The sequence below is a fragment of the Musca autumnalis genome, unplaced genomic scaffold (genome assembly GCF_047663935.1).
Source record: "Musca autumnalis isolate F117 unplaced genomic scaffold, ASM4766393v1 scaffold_1, whole genome shotgun sequence".
In the NCBI taxonomy this organism is placed as follows: Eukaryota; Metazoa; Arthropoda; class Insecta; order Diptera; family Muscidae; genus Musca; species Musca autumnalis.
The window spans coordinates 252,842,305-252,859,442 of NW_027411644.1; the positions used below are offsets into that span (position 1 = coordinate 252,842,305).

The following is a 17,138-nucleotide window of genomic DNA, read 5'->3' on the forward strand; positions in this document are numbered from 1 at the left end:
TTGAAATTATACGCCTTTTTAGCAGGTCCATCATCGCTCATTCTTATTATATGGCCTAGCCAACGCAATCGCTGCATCTCGATACGTTTAACTATATTGATGTCGTTGTATAGCAGATACAGCTCGTGGTTTATACGAAGTCGATATTCACCGTCAACGCAGATCGGTCCGTAGATCTTTCGAAGAATTGTCCTCTCAAACACGCCAAGCACTGCCTTATCTGCTTGCGCAAGTACCCAGGCTTCGGAACCATACATCAGCACGGGTAGTATCAGTGTTTTGTAAAGCGTTATTTTGATTGACGAGTTGTGGCTTTGTGTTTAAAGTGCTTACTTAAGCCAAAGTAGCATATGTTGGCCAATACAATTCTTCTTTTTATTTCACAACTGATGTCGTTTGTCGTGTTTACGGCGGTGCCGAGGTATACGAAGTCTTTTACTACCTCAAAATTATAGGAACCAACTTCCACAGTTGGTCCGAGCTCAATGGACGCATTGCGCGTCGACACCATCAGCTTGGTCTTCTCGCCGTTTACCGCCAGACCCACTTTAGCAGATTCTCCTTCGATCTTCATAAAGGTTTCGGTTACTTCTTTTACTGATCGTCCCATGATGTCTATATCATCAGCATAAGCAAGTAACATGGGGCTATCGGTGTAGATTGTGCCACTTCATTTGACGTTTGCCTCTCGTATAACCTCTCTCTCCTTGCCTGAAACCTCTTTTGGTTCAAAACTCTTCAGAGAGGTTCTTTCCTGTTTTAACTGAAGATCTTGTGTCAGTTAGAGTCATTTTACAAAGCCGAATGAGCTTTGCAGGGATACCAAATTCAGACATGGCTTGGAATACCTTTGAACGTAGCGGGCTGTCGGAGGCTGCTTTATAATCGACAAAAAGGTGGTAGGTGTCGATCTGCATCTCTTGGGTCTTCTCCATGATTTGCCGCAGGGTAAATATCTGGTCAATATTGGAGTTGCCAGGTCTAAAGCCGCATTGGTATGGTCCAGTTATTTCGTTGACCATGGGCTTTAGTCGTTCGCACAATATCCCTGACACTATCTTGTAGGCGATAGGGAGAAGACTTATGCCCCTATAGTTGGATCATAAAGTCTTATCTCCTTTCTTATGGATGGGACACAGGATGCTCTGATTCTCCTTCGACCTTCATAAAGGTATCGGTTACTTCTTTTACTGATCGTCCCATGATGTCTATATCATCAGCATAAGCAAGTAACATGTGGTTATTGGTGCAGATTGTGCCACTTCTTTTGACGTTTGCCTCTCGTATAACCTTTTCTAGCAGGATGTTGAAAAGGTCACACGAAAGGCTGTCCCCTTGCCTGAAACCTCTTTTGGTACAAAACTTTTCGGAGAGGTTCTTTCCTATTTTAACTGAAGATCTTATGTCAGTTAGAGTCATTTTACAAAGCCGAATGAGCTTAGCAGGGAATTCAGACATGGCTTGGAATACCTTTGAACGTAGCGGGCTGTCGAAGGCTGCTTTATAATCGACAAAAAGGTGGTAGGTGTCGATCTGCATCTCTTTCGTCGTCTCCAGGATTTGCCGCAGGGTAAATATCTGGTCAATGGTGGACTTGCCAGGTCTAAAGCCGCATTGGTATGGTCCAGTTATTTCGTTGACCATAGGCTTTAGTCGTTCGCACAATATGCCTGACACTATCTTGTAGACGATAGAGAGAAGACTTATGCCCCTATAGTTAGAGCATAAAGTCTTATCTCCTTTCTTATGGACGGGACACAGGATGCTCAGGTTCCAATCGTCGGGTACGCGTTCTTCCTGCCAGATGGATCTATCTAGCTGATGCATACACCTTATCAGCGGTTTTAAACAACTCCTGCTGCCTTATTATTCTTCAGCCGGTTTATTGCTGTCTTTACCTCAACTTGGCCGTGTGGTATACATTCAATACCATCTTCTGGGATTGGATCTGTGGTATCTTCGTCGACTTCGCTACTATTGGATACCAACAGTTTGGAAAAATGTTCTTTCCATATCCTGAACACACTATCTGTATCAGTTACCAAATTACCTTGCTGGTCTCTACAGGAGGATGTGCCTGTACCAAAGCCATCAGTTTGATATTTAACTTTTTGGTAGAATTTTCGGACTTCATTCTGTCTCCTGTACATCTCGATTTGTTCACACTCACGCTATTACATCTCTCTCTTTTTCCTGCGGAAAAGACGTTTCTCCTATCTCCTTTTCTCCCGATACCTCTATCGTGCGCTACGCATTGCTACTGATTGTAAAGTACCCTATATGCCGCATTTTTCCCTTCGGTAGCAGCACGACACTCCTGGTCATACCATGGATTCCTTGGTGGAGGTCACTGGTATCCAAGTACTGATTTTGCGGCTGTTTGTATGGAGTGGGCAATGTTTTGCCATTGTCCTGATATGTTATCGGGACGAGGAGTTCTTTGATTAAGCAGCTGGGCCAGGTGACTGGAATATTCTGTGGCTATCTGTTGTGATTGCAGCTCAGGGGTGCCAAGTTGGTGGATTCCGTTACTTGTGGTGATTTTTTCGGTACAAAAACCACTGTTTAAACAGGAATGTCAACTGTATTAAGGTAAAAATCAGACCTATGGTGCGTATGTGGCTGTAGCGATGTTTACCTCGGAACAGTTGGCATCCCTGTTGCAGCTTACCGATGCCCAACTTCCGTGTTGTGTCTGTTTGCACTTTGTTTGCTACGTTTAACCTGGTACGTACATTTGCTGCAACGAGGTAGTGGTTCGAGTCTATGTTTGCCCCTCGGAACGATCGTACATCCAACACGCTCGATGCATGTCTTCCATATATCACAACGTGATCAATTCGATTTCTTGATCTGGCGACAGCCATGTGCCCTTATGAATATCGACATGCTTAAATCTGGTACCGCTAACTACCATGTTTCTTGCAGCTGCAAAGTCTATTAGCCTCAGATGTTTCACTGTGGAGACTGAATTTCCCGACTGTTGGGCCAAAGATATTCTCCTTTCCAATTTCGATTTAAAATCGCCTAGAATAATTTTAATGTCATGGGCATGGCAACGGTCATATGTTTCTTCTAAGCGCTCGTAAAATATATCGTTGGTCTGTTCGTCCTTGTCATCAGTGGGAGCATGAGCGCAAATAAAGCTGATGTTGAAGAATTTTGCTTTTAATCGAATTGCAGAGTCTTTCATTCACTGGGGTGAAGCTGGAGAACAGATGTTTTAACCTCCGACCAACTACAAATCCGCAACCAAACTCATGCTTTGTGTCATGGCAGCTATAATACAGTGCGTCATCTTTAGGTGTTGTTGTGACGCCTTTCCCGTTCCATCGTATTTCCTGTATGGCAATATCGGCCTTGTCCTTTTCAAGTACATCTGCGTAAACTGCACTTTCTCTACAAAGAGTGCGAACATTCCAGGTGCAGATTCGCAGATCATGGTCCTTAAAACGTTTGCGGGGTTCGTCAACTTTAGAGGGGTTTGTTTTTCTTTTCTTTCGTTTTTTCATAGTAGACTGTTTTTTCTAGGGTAGGGTTACTAACCCGACGCCCAAACCCAAGTTTTTAACGTTATTATGGGTGAACGCGCGCACATGTTAGCTCACTAACTTTAACGGGTGTTAAAGGCAGTTCCCCAGGTGACACCACGGGGAGGTCAGTGTCCACTTGAGATGAAAAAGGGACCAAGATAAATCCTGGACTTTGACATATTAAAGCCGGTCAGGACCTTCCTTGGTATCTTCCATCCCCTACGTCACCCTAGTATAGTAACTTAAATAATTTAAAAACAATTAAGTGTTTTTAAAAGAATTGATTTCGGTGTCTGCACCTGTGAATTATGGTATACTCTACAAATTATGTATAATAAAATACATAAAAGGTCATTAACATTTAACTTAAGTAAATAATACCATAATTATTCTTAGTTATTATTTTAATCTCTGGCAAGCATTTATTATGTCTGTAAACATTAGAAGCATATTATTATAAGGACTACAACAACACAACAGCAACAACATTCCTCAGTATGTATGCTGCCCCACAACACATGAAAGTAACCGTACAAATGCACTAAGGATAATATGGTTATATCCTTGGCAACTTTCAATTTTATAAATGTTGCAACTTTGTGTTTTATGTGACTTCAACAGAGTCAAGTACATCGTACCTACACATACTCACTCACTGAATATACCACAGAGTAAAAACAAAATCTTCTCCCGGGTAAACAACTAGCACAGCATGTGTTTGTAGGATTATGTCGTCTGTGAAAAAAAAAATAACTGTGGTTGGAGTTCAATTTATTTGTGGCTTTCTGGAGTTCTTAACCCTGACCATCAGATTAATGAGTAAAAATAACAAAATAATGTTTACGAAAGTTGAACTTTAATGAAAGCACAAATACAATGCACAAGTTTGTTCGTTATGCATGTCATAGTCAAGTGAGTTTGTGCAGATTTCTGTTTTCAAAATAATTTTGTTTTTACTTTGAACTTGAGTATAATGTTTGTTAAAAGTTTTAATAATTTCAAGTTGACTTTTAGAGTTTTGAGATTTTTTTTTTTGTAAATTGCATAATTGTTTTATGTTTTCATATTAATGAGCATCATCTATTTGAAGTATTGCAGAAAGCGAAATCACAAAGTTTAAAAATTTCACAAATCATACGCCCCGGTGATTTTGTATGTAAAAGTTTGATTCAATAAGAGGTTCATGAATATGTTTGGTTGGGTTGTTTAAAAAGAGAGGCAAGAAATCGCAAAATGTCACAGGGTTCAGGAGAAAATAATATTATATAAAATGTAATATATAAAATATATTAAATACAAAGTATAAAATGTAAATTATAAAATATAAAATAATATAAAGTATAAAATATAAAATAAAAAATATAAAATATAAAATAAAAAATTATTGTAATAATTATTGTTGACCTTTGGACTAGTTTTCATTTTGTTAACTTTATTCGGCTCGAGATCATGTAAAATAAAAACAAAATTTTGTTTTTAAGTTTTCAGATTTTTATTTTGGCTATATTTCGATCGTAATCTACGATCATCATTAGGACGTTTGACTTTTGAAAATAAAACAATAACAAAAATTGTATATAAATATATTAGCAAAAACATTTTCACATTAGAATAATTACGTTGTTCTTATTTATTAGCAGCACATTACACGTCTTGCTCTTTTTTGAGTCAGAATTCAACTAAATTTTTGATGGTTTTCAATTGTGCTTCTGTATATTTGCGCACAGTGTTCGGCATCAGTTTTGTAGTTGATGCGCTTTTCGGCAGGAATATATATAATATGCAACATTTCCAAAATATGAAAAATAAAAAAATATAAGATATAAAATTTAAAATATAAAATGTAAAATATAAAATCTATATAAATAAAAATCAAATATCGTTCGTTGGTAATGGCATCAGATGAGAATGGCTGGGCGGATTTGGATAATTTTTTTTTTTAATGCTCGACAAAACCCAACTAAGGTTTTTATGAAAGAAAATTTGCATTTGAACTGATTTTTCTGAAATTGCCAGGGAATGTACAGCGATGGCCCACGGTGAAAATAGGCTACAAATTTAGTTTGGGACTGCGCGGGAAACTTCCCCTATACCCTATTTTTAAAAATGCTATATTTAAAATAATTACGAATGTATCTGTGTGGAAAGTTATTTGCGAGACAGTTGTGGTTGAGTCTCCGACCGTAACTACTTTTTTAGGACCCAAAGACTTGACCACGCCCACTTTTAAAAATATGTTACATCTACAAAACTACTAAACCGGTTTTCCTGAAATTTTCAGGGAATATACAGGGATAGCCTCCGGTGGAGATAGGATGCATATTTTCTGGATTTTGAAGGGGGCGGAATACTTGCCTTTGCCATATTTAAAAAAAACATATTTTTATGAATAAAAATCAAATGCTGTTATAACCCAACTTAGGTTTTTATGGAAAGAAAATTTTACCGCTCCCATTTTTTTAAATTTTGATTTCAATTTAAAGTTCTTCTGCAAAATTTTACGAGCGCTTAAAAGAAACTTATAACCGTGACATGACATTAAAATTATACTAGGCGATTTTAATGCCAAAATTGGAAAGGAGAATATCTTTGGCCCAACAATCGAGAAATTCAGTCTCCACAGTGAAATATCTGACAATGGTATGAGGCTGATAGACTTCGCAGCGGCAAAAAAAATATGGTAGTTAGCAGTACCCGATTTAAGCATCTCTATATCCATAAGGGCACCTGGCTGTCGCCAGATCAAAGAACAAGAAATCAAATTGATCACGTTGTGATAGATGGAAGACATGCATCAAGCGGCTAGACTCGGACCACTACCTTGTAGCAGCAAAGGTACGTACCAGATTAAACGTAACAAACAAAGTGCGAACAGACACAACACGGAAGTTGGACATCGGTAAGCTGCAATCACAACAGATAGCCACAGCATATTCCACTCAACTGGCCCAACTGCTAAATCAAAGCACTCCTCGTCCCGATAACATATCAGGAAAATGGCAAAACATTGCCCACTCCATGCAAACAGCCGCAAAATCAGTACTTGGATACCAGAAACCTCCACCAAGGAATCCATGGTATGACCAGGAGTGTCGTGCTGCTACCGAAGAGAAAAATGCGGCATATAGGGCTACTCTACTATCAGTAGCAACGCGTAGCGCACGAGAGAGGTATCGGGAGAAAAGGAGAGAGGAGAAACGTCTTTTCCGCAGGAAAAAGAGAGAGATGGAAAAGCGGAAGTGTGATCAAATCGACAGAGTACAGGAGACAGAATGAAATCCGAAAATTCTACCAAAGTGTGAAACATCAAACTGATGGCTTTGGAACTGGCACATCCTCCTGTAGAGACCAGCAAGGTAATCTGGTAACTGATACAGACAATGTGCTAAGTATATGGAAATAGCATTTTCCAAACTGTTGGTATCCAATAGTAGTGAAGTCGACGAAGATAATACAGATCCAATTCCAGAAGATGGTACCGGCGCGCAATCGGTCCATTGAGCTCGGACCAACTGTGGAAGTTGGTTCCTATAATTTTGAGGTAGTAAAAGACTTCGTCTACCTCGGCACCTCCGTAAACACAACAAACGACATCAGTTGTGAAATAAAAAGAAGAATTGTATTGGCCAACAGATGCTTGTTTGGTTTAAGTAAGCAGTTTAAAAACAAAGCCACATCTCGCCAAACAAAAATAATGCTTTACAAAACACTGATACTACCCGTGCTAATGTGTGGTTCCGAAGACTGGGTACTTGCGTAAGCAGATAAGGCAGTGCTTGGCGTGTTTGAGAGAAAAATTATTCGAAAGATCTATGGACCGATCTGCGTTGACGGTGCATATCGACGTCGTATGAACCACGAGCTGTATCTGCTATACAACGACATCAATATAGTTAAACGTATCGAGATGCAGCGATTGCGTTCGCTAGGCCATATAATAAGAATGAGCGATGATGAACCCGCTAAAAAGGCGTATAAATTCGAGCCACATGGCGGTGCATGCAGAATTGGCAGGCCAAAGAATAGATGGCGCAAACAAGTGGATGAAGAGATGACAAGGCACGGTATTCCAAAAAGCGAAGCACGAAACAGAGAGAATTGGAGATCTCTTCTTAGTTCGGTCTATGGAACAAATGTTCTGTAATTGGCCAGCTATGTAAGTAAGTACTTATCATTTATAGACGATTGTGCTGATTTGTGAAGACATTCCACGGATATTGGTTTTAGTGCTTATAATCGACCGTTATTGACTTCACTAATCAATATTAGGTTGAGTAGAACAATTGGGTAGTAAAAGTCTTGTATTTGCATCATCAGTCCCATTGAATTTATTTTCAGCCTTAAAAAATTATATCGATGTGTCTTAAAACTATTTACAATTTTTTAACGACAATTTAAACGTTGATTTATTCATAACATTAATGTTAAATGATTTAAACTTAAATAAAAATATTTTCCTTATTTTCTGTCCGCTTATAAATCTTAAAAATTAATTACATCTACAAGCCTTTTTAATATCTTCAACAATTTACGAAACCTTCATAATAAAAAGCTTACAACATGGCAACTTCTAAGGGTTATGGTAATGAATGACTGGCACTTTCTGTGGCCAGGATCTTTTTGAAAATATAATATTCTTTTTAAACACAAAAATAACTAAATGAAGTGATAACAACATTGGCTGTTCATCTTGATGCCCTCTGGTATTACTTAAATATTACCAACCTAAGGCTCTGTTGTTCTTGTTGTTGTTTGTGATTTTAGCATCCGGTTATTTCCATTAAAATTTCAACACAAAGACACAAAACCCACAATGCGGTAATTTGTGTTTCTATTAAACCACTTTGTGGTTGGTGGTTATGGTTATTATTTTTAATTTATTAAAAGTGGAAAGTGAATTTCAAATTTTCCAACAACGAAAAAATAAAACAAACAAGAGTACGAAAAAAGAAAAACAAAAGGAACGTAATAATGTAAAGTATAGGAAGTAACCTCCTCCAGTGTCCGTTCTTCCTGGTCACCATTTATTACTTCCTTAATTATGCTTTCGTTGTGGTTTCATATTCTTTTTTTGGTTTGGGTTTACTGAAGTAGCTGTAAACTGCCTATGGATTTTTTTTTTGCTTTTAATTTTCATAAGTAAATGTTGTCCTCTTCAGAAAAGAGTGAGTAGAAACAATAAGGATAGTATATGGAAAGCAGAAGATAATGGTATATTAAATTAAAAACTGATGAAATTAAATTAAAAACTAAATTAAAAACTAATAATTTTGTCTTACTAACCACCCAATGTTTGCACTCGTACTCACTATTCCATCTCTCCCAAGCTGTGTGGTAGGTAGTAAGTAATTCTACCCAGGGTATTCCAAGTGATTTCGAAACGAGGAACGATGTGCTAGGAAATCAAATCTAGTTATGCTTCCGATTAAGCCACATGTATTTTAATAAAAACCAAATGCCGTTCGTTGGTAATGGTATCAGTTGAAAACGGCTGGATCGATTTGGTTAATTATTTTTGTGAAAAGTTCGTCATAACCCAACTTAGGATTTTATGGAAAGAAAATTTGACCACGCCCACTTTTTCAATTTTAATATTTTCTACATAAACTACTGAACTTATTTTCCTGAAACTGTCATGGAATATACAAGGATGGCCCCTGGTGGAAATAGGCTATATATTTTGTTGAATTTCAGAAAATGTTCAGGAATATCCCGTGGTCCAAAATGCTATATATTTGTAGACGAATTTCGGGAGCCTATTGTTTTATAACCGCTATATTTGCTAAACGTATGAGTACATCAGCTTGCAAATTAATTTCCGAGACAACGGTGGTTGCGCCCAGATCAAGAAAAACGATATATTTTCAAATTTCCTTAAATGGTGAGGTTCAACGGTCCACCAGCCATGAAAATCTAAAACATATAAGTCTCAATAAGCGGGACAATTCGACTTAACCATTTTATAAAAACTTTTATAATTACATCACGTTAGCATAAAGACAGGGAACATGGACGATAATAAATCCTAAACAGCATCAATGCGCAGTGGTCCCACTTGTATCGGAAGGTGCGACAGAAATATTTATAATCGTCGGATCAATCTGAGTTTTTTTCAGTATATGCTAAAAATAAGTAAAAACTACTTTAGCCAAAAAATAATAAATGTGGGTCCAGTTTTTCCTATAACCCCCATGTAGCTGTACCACCCGATTTTAGGTATTTTGAAGCTTTTATCTACATTTTCGGCCCTAGTTGGATGTAATTTAGTATTTGGGGTTCCCAATGGTCAAAAACCTTCTGCGCCAAAAATTTTGCACTTGGGTCCAGGTTTCGGTATAGCTCTCATATTACGATACCTCCCGATTTCAGGTATTTTGAAGATTTTATCAACATTTTCGGTCCGAATTGGTTGTAATTTGCCATTTGGAGTTCCCAATGATCAAAAACCTTCTGAGCCAAAAATTGTGGTCTTAGGTCCAGGTTTAGGTATAGCCCTCATATTACGGTACCTCCCTATTTCAGTTATTTTGAGGTTTTTATCTACATTTTCGGTTGGAATTGCTTGTAATTTGCTATTTGGAGTTCTTAGTGGTCAAAAAACGTCTCCGACTGGTATCGTGGACAGGAAAGGAAACAAATTATTCCATTTGAGGTCAGAATATTTCATGGTAGGGGATATAATAAAGTTCGGTGCGACCAGGGTTTCGGAGTCGAGGTATTTTTGGCTCGACTCCGACTCCGACTCCAGACGAATTTTTTTCACGACTCCGGCTCCGACTCCGACTCCGGGTCGACTCCGAGAGTGATTTCCTATACCACTAAAAATGAATAAAATGTGCAAAATTTTTTAACTTTTTCCTATATTTTGGCCTATATAGGCTAATGTGTTAGTTTTTTCCTTACATATTCATAAGAAAGGACATTCGTTCGAATACATTCGATCATATCAATATCGTTTCGACCGAATCTTACGAAAGTTTCTGTCGGTTTTCCTTTTTTTGGACGAGTATATTCTGGACGGAATTCTTCCGCGTGAGAAAATCTTAAAGCTTTCAAAATATGTGAAAATGAAGGGGTAAGACAAATCATAAGGACTGTGTACATGCAACAAAAATTATAAGCAATTCATGACCAAGTTTTAAACTGGATGTAAACCAACATTTTAGTGTGCTTAGTCTTAAAAGGAGAACCGCAGTTGTAAATCTCAATAAAAGCAATTTTTTCCGAGAGCACTATGTAACTTTTTGGCAGATTTTTTTCTCCATCTGAAAGAGAAAAATATTACGAAGTTTTGAGGCAGTCTACGAAACCCAGCTTTTATTAAAGCATTTTGCGGTGCCAACTCTAGCTCGAAAACTAATAAACCAATTGTCATATATTTTTGTGGCCGATTTCGAGAAAAACACAGTTTATATGCTGCATACAAAAAAATAAATTGTTCCCATCCAACTCTCATACTAAGGCAATATTGTTCCGATCGACTTAAAAATTTGACCACATATTCTATGATATTTATACTTTCTACTTTTTTCTGAAATTTATAAGTAGGGATCACCCCTTAAACTAAAGTTCAGCGCTCACATTTTGATAATTTTATTGAAATATTTGAGATATATTGTGGACACCACCCAGCTCGTAGGAAGATGGATGTCTTCTGGAACTGAAAAATTAGCACACTAAGATTTCGTGCATGAAAATATTCTACAAAAATGTTGCTAGGAAAATTTTATATATGATCGGTCCACTAGGACAAGTAATCGATATTGTCATATTTTCATTGTCCTTTATCACTTTTACCCGATCCTTTTTTCATGAATAACTATATGATTATGCATTTTATTGAATTTCGTATAAGCTATTGATTGCGTAGAAAACTCGGATACACATGAACTATATCTGTTCCTGGCGGACGGATCCGGTTACTTGAATGTCTCCATCTAAAGCCCTCATTGAGTATATAATGAATCCTAGAAAAAAGATTCGCCGTTTGTCAGACATCTGAGTTATGGCGGAATGAATCTATCGTTGACCAACAACGAATTTATGATGCCATGATTCAGAAGCGAATTTCATATATAGTTAATAGATTATGCGAACTTTACCGAAGTATATAAACATACGATTTTTTTTTTTTTTTTTGAGAAAGTAATGGGTAAAACTGATAAAGGACAATGAAAACGTGAAAAATAATGATTTCTTGGATATTGGAAACCTACATATAATTTTCGATGGAACATTTTTGTTAAAAATGTCATTTTGTTTAATTTTTGAGTTCAAGAACAAAAAGGACATCGAAGGAACTGAGGTAGAATGACAGCATATTCGACAGAAAGGTTCCTCATTCTATTTAACTGAAAACATGACATCTAACAATGATGAAACAATATCTCGAAACAGAGATAAAAAGCTATTTTCTCAATGATTGATGGGGGTCAATCAAAAAATTCATTACGTTATAACTCGGAAATTTCAGCTATGGGATCCTTTGGGGGTTTCAATTGGGGTTTTCATCCCGAAAAGGAATTTTTCCACCCTCAGATCTTGACTTCCATTTTGTATCACAGGGTATTCAGTAAGATTTCCCATTGAGACCACAATGTCTTTAATAGAAGACAAGGAAAACAAGATGAGAATACCAATAGAACTTTGTGAGAATACAAGTAAGACTTCTGACGAAAGAGGTTAAAGGTCCAATCTTAGTTCGATTGTCATAGAACTTTACTTTTGTTTGCAAAAATGTAAAAAATCAATTGGATCAACAAAATAGGGATGAATAGACTACACTTCAGAGGATAGTAAATATCCTGTGAATTTTCCTTTAACTTAGTATAATATACCGTTTGCATATATGTTTTCTTATACCTTCCTTTTAAAAAAATAATAATTAAAAAAAAATTTTCTTGTTCCAAATTTAATGTTATATTTCTATAACGTGGAAAAAATTTTGCCCGGAGTCGGAGTCGAGTTATTTTTTTCGACTCAGACTCCGACTCCGACTCCAGCCAAATTGCTCGACTCCGACTCGTAGACTCCGACTCCGACTCCGAAACCCTGCGTGCGACCGAACTTTACATTTTTACTTGTTTATCATATTATATCCCAGCCAGCATTTGGAAGATTGTTTTTTCAAAAATCATATTGAGGGGTCATTTTAGAGTCCTTTTGGTGATCAAAAAATGATTAAGTCGCTTGTATGATCAGAAAGGGACCCGAAAGTGACTCCCTGTAACGATTGAAAAGAGTTCAAATTAAAATACAACAACAAATGTGTAGTAATCACAAATAAATCATTTAGGCGTTTAAAATGTGACTATTTTTTCGTTATTTATTGTCACATTTTGATCATCAGAAGATTGAATAATGCTTAATCAAAAAATTGTCATTCTGGTGTTTGAAAAGTGATTATAATTATATATCTTCTGATCATATTTTGAACATATAGGTGATTAAATACTGATTGTTTGTTTTATTTTTGTTTTGTTGAAAATAATTCTCATATACACTTTCTACAAAAATTTTATATAAATGTAACGTATAATATTAAGAGTATAGACAAACACAACACATGTTCAGGTAAAGGGGATAATTAAAAGTCATAGCAAAGCAGAAAAGACAACACAACGAAGGAAAGAACAAAAAAAGAAGAATAAAAAGAAAATTCTTTTACTGCTTTCGTCTAATAAAAAGACTCATAAATGACTCCCTAAAGACTCATAAACGATAATAAACATGACTCAAAAAAGACTCGAAAAAGAGTCCCAAATTAATCAACAAATCACCAATAAATGATTAAAATACGACTCGAAAAATACTTCATATACCATCAGAAAATGGGCAAAAATGACTAGAAACTTATGCAGAGGAAGACTCAGTTGTGATTTGTTTAGACGTTACGTATTCTTCCCGACAAACGAGTCATTTATGATCAGAAAATGAGCTCATATTCCAGCTTTTTAATCGTGCAGTCGGATCAAAAAAGGCTCGAATTTGATTAAAATTTTCAAAAAATGCTGGCTGGGATGTAGCATCATACATATATCAAAAATATACAAATGTAAAAAATACACTCATAAGTAGATCCCAAAACAAAAATGTCTAAATCTTTAAAGAAAAAAACAAAACCAACAATTAAAACACAAAACAAAGAAGAAACTGAGAATACAGTAATACGGCATATTCACTGAAACGACCAGTGGCATCGTCAGTATTTTTAATGTCACACACGGAAATGCAAATATATGCAGCTGGAATAATTTTTTTTGTAAACTTGACACTATTTCGAACATTCTTCAAAATATTTGGAGAGTGGCGAAGGATGACGAAGTTAGTAAAACTCAACTTCAATTTTTAGGACTTGGAAAAAAATCCACAAACAAGCATTATAAAAAAATGTGATTTCCTGCATATTTTATGCGAATAATGTGTTCAAATTTTTATGTAAAAGTAATTAGAAAACGTAGTAATAAAACTCCCATTTCGAAAAAAAAAAATAATTTTATCCTTTCAATTTTGAGTTACTTACCTTGTAAGAAGTCACAACCTTACTGATGTTTTTAAAGCTTTTCAGAGATCATACGTAAATGTCAACTTCTTTTGTTTTATTTTGTTAAATACCGTTATAAATTACAAAAATAGTGCTGGAATATGAAAATATGATATGTTTAGAGACAATTTGCTGAATTGTCGCAGAGATTTGCTGATATCGATTTTTCGATTTTTGTCTCAGGTTGGGACCAGGGTGCAATGGGCGAAAAAATCCGACAGTCCGTGAGAGAAAAGGAAGGTTACAGACAAAATCTGTTGATAATTTTAATATCCTCCTCGGTTTGAAATGGACCAAAGAAATGAGGTAGAAAATACCTATTTTTGATTTGTCAGGCATAAAGTCCATAAAAAGTTGTCATTAAAACTCATTACCAGCAACGCGGACCGGGTTCTGCTAGTCAGTTAATATATTAAATAAATTCTTTAGGATGTTCCTCATAAATTCATTTCAAATAAAATTTCGGTAAATGGCTTATTATCTTTCAACGCAATGTATAACCATCTTTACGGCAGTGTCAACAAATTATAATGATAGACAGAGAGACCTTCGGCAGATTTACCCGCTACACCAATGTTATGTAAATGTGAGATTATCTTTTTTGATTCACAAAAGTGTTGACCCCTTAGGAAAGGACGTATGGTATATTTGGTAAACTTTGTTTTAATGCCCCTTCATTTAAAATGCTAAAAAGTTTCTCATCACATGTGAAAAGTTAGCAAAACAGAGGAGGATAATACACATCATCCCTTGGCATTACTCCCTTAATCACCATTCAACAACAATAACAGCATCAACAACAACTAACAACAATGACTGACTGCTTCTTTTAACATTTTTGTTGAAAAATTAGATTTACAACACCAACAACATGCGAACAGTGGCAGGGTATTAATTTTGTGATCCCTGTTACCTTGGTTATGCACAGATTTTTATTTCTTTACGCTTAAGCTATTAAGTGAATACTACGTTATCATATTTTATTTTAGCTTCTCTTTTGGGGTGGATGATACTAGGCGGAGAGGAAGCAGCAATTATATTTTTACCTTTTTCAGTGTTTATATCATTAAAAACATAACCTCCTCTCCACCTCTGTTATATGTGTTCGTTATAATGTGTGTACGTGGAAATTCCTTTTGTTTTTTTCTTCAGAGGGGGTGTGATTATGTCGATTATATGTGTTTACCAGAATACCATCCTTAATTCACCATTTATGCCTGCAAATGATTTACGATATAAATCTTCTGCTCACAAATGGTCACCATGGTCACCCAAAAAAATTAAGAACCTGAACTAATTTCAATTTCAACTAAGTTACGAGTTGTTATCTCCAAACAATGCTATGGTAAATTAATTTTAGTGGATGTTGGAAGAAGAAATATGGACTTTATATACATTGAACGAAATAGTGTCATATTTATGTATTAGCTTTAAGGATATTTGATATATAATAATATACACGTACATATTTTATATAAAATTTATTTTCCTTTCAGGTATGTGTATCGAATGTGAAACCTTAATGATGTCGCTGGACGACTTCGGTAAGTATGATGAAGACATGTTTACCCCAGAACCTTGCCTCAAAGAGTAAATCAAATGATGTGAGTAGTGTCAAAACTGCCACCAAGTTCTTAGTGGTCCATGATAGGTATCATAAATATTTTACCGAATTATCCCACTGGTTGAGCCAATCAATGCAGTCAACACAAAAAAATAATAATTCTACCCACATCGCCATTATGGCACACGGTCAGACCATCTTAAACTGCCATCTTACTATCATGTTGTTGTTGTTGTAACAGTGTTTTATTATTGTCCTGTTCAATCTGGCTCTGGGTCTATCTCCAGTTCCAGGAAGGTGGCTACTTCGATGGGATGTAACCACAGATACACTGGAGTCAGATGAGTAGGCTTGGCGGGGCAGTTGAATAGGTGCTTAGTATCGTGCGGGCCCATGCCGCATACTGGCCAGATGCCTTGCACGGCGCGATCGATTCCCGCCCAATAGGACTTTAAACGACTGCAATATCCCGAGCGTTATTGAGTCAAAACTACTCTGGTTTGGTGTGGCAGCTGACGCTCTTCAGCTGCAATAGATGGGGAATGTACTCAGATGACTGCATTCACACAATAATTGCTTATGGCCTTGGCAACTGCGTCAGTGTGAATGCTGTTCAAACCTGCCTGATATGCCTATTGATCTAGAGGTTCACTCCTATATTGTTGGACCGCCGTCTCTAGAGCATGCATATCCTTTTTGATATGCCTGGGTGTATCGGTGGCCAGCAGATGGTGATTGGGATGGCTCTCACGGCAATACCCGAGCAAGTACTGCAACGATAGCATCTCATTATGAAATCGTACTGGAAGAATCTTTGCCTCCTCATGTAGATGGTCCACTGTAGATTTGAGGAGGCACCCTGTTGCTGTTATCGTTCGTTATCGGGCGGCGTTCTGACAAATTTGAATCTTATCCCACTGCGTGTTAATAAATTCGGAGACCAAACTGGCGCCGCATAGCTTACCACAGACCGACCTATCGCTTTATACGTGGTCAACAAGGTTTCTTTATCAGCACCCCAAGTGCTGCCGGCTAGGGACTTGAGGACCTTGTTCCTACATTTCAGTTTATCGCAGATAGCTGTGGCATGCAAGGACGACGTGAAAGTGGTGTCGACTGTGACCCCTAGAATTTTGGGGCAGATTGTGGTCGGAATTCGGCTACCATCGATGCTGATATTGAACTCTCTTCTATACTGCGCCGTTCATGTGGTGAAAAGAGTCGCCCTCGATTTAGTGGCGGATATCTGCATATTCCTCGCGTGGAAAAAGGTGGTAAGATCGGTTAAATAGGAGTTCAGTCTCTCACAGATGTCATCAGGGTAGGTACCTGACGCCAGAATCGTACAATCATCCGCATACGTTACGATCTCAATGTCGACTGGAGGGGGCGGAATACAGGAATACAGTTCCGGAGATATCACCTCTCCTTGGGGAACTCCCTGTGTCACTCTACGGGGCTTGGATCTCTTGTTCCTGAATTCCACATACGACTCGCG

General features: G+C 37.0%; 1 protein-coding gene across 3 annotated transcripts in view; it reads left to right on the forward strand.

The window, feature by feature from the left end:
- sba (six-banded) overlaps positions 1-17,138 on the forward strand; it is a 762,450-nt gene that overhangs the window by 622,720 nt on the left and 122,592 nt on the right. The window contains exon 6 of one of the 3 annotated variants that reach the window (XM_073960711.1): positions 15,573-15,620. The exons of the other annotated variants lie outside the window; for them this stretch is intronic. Coding sequence (XP_073816812.1) covers positions 15,573-15,620 — 48 coding nt within the window. The remainder of the gene's footprint in view (positions 1-15,572; positions 15,621-17,138) is intronic. 3 annotated transcript variants of the gene reach the window in all.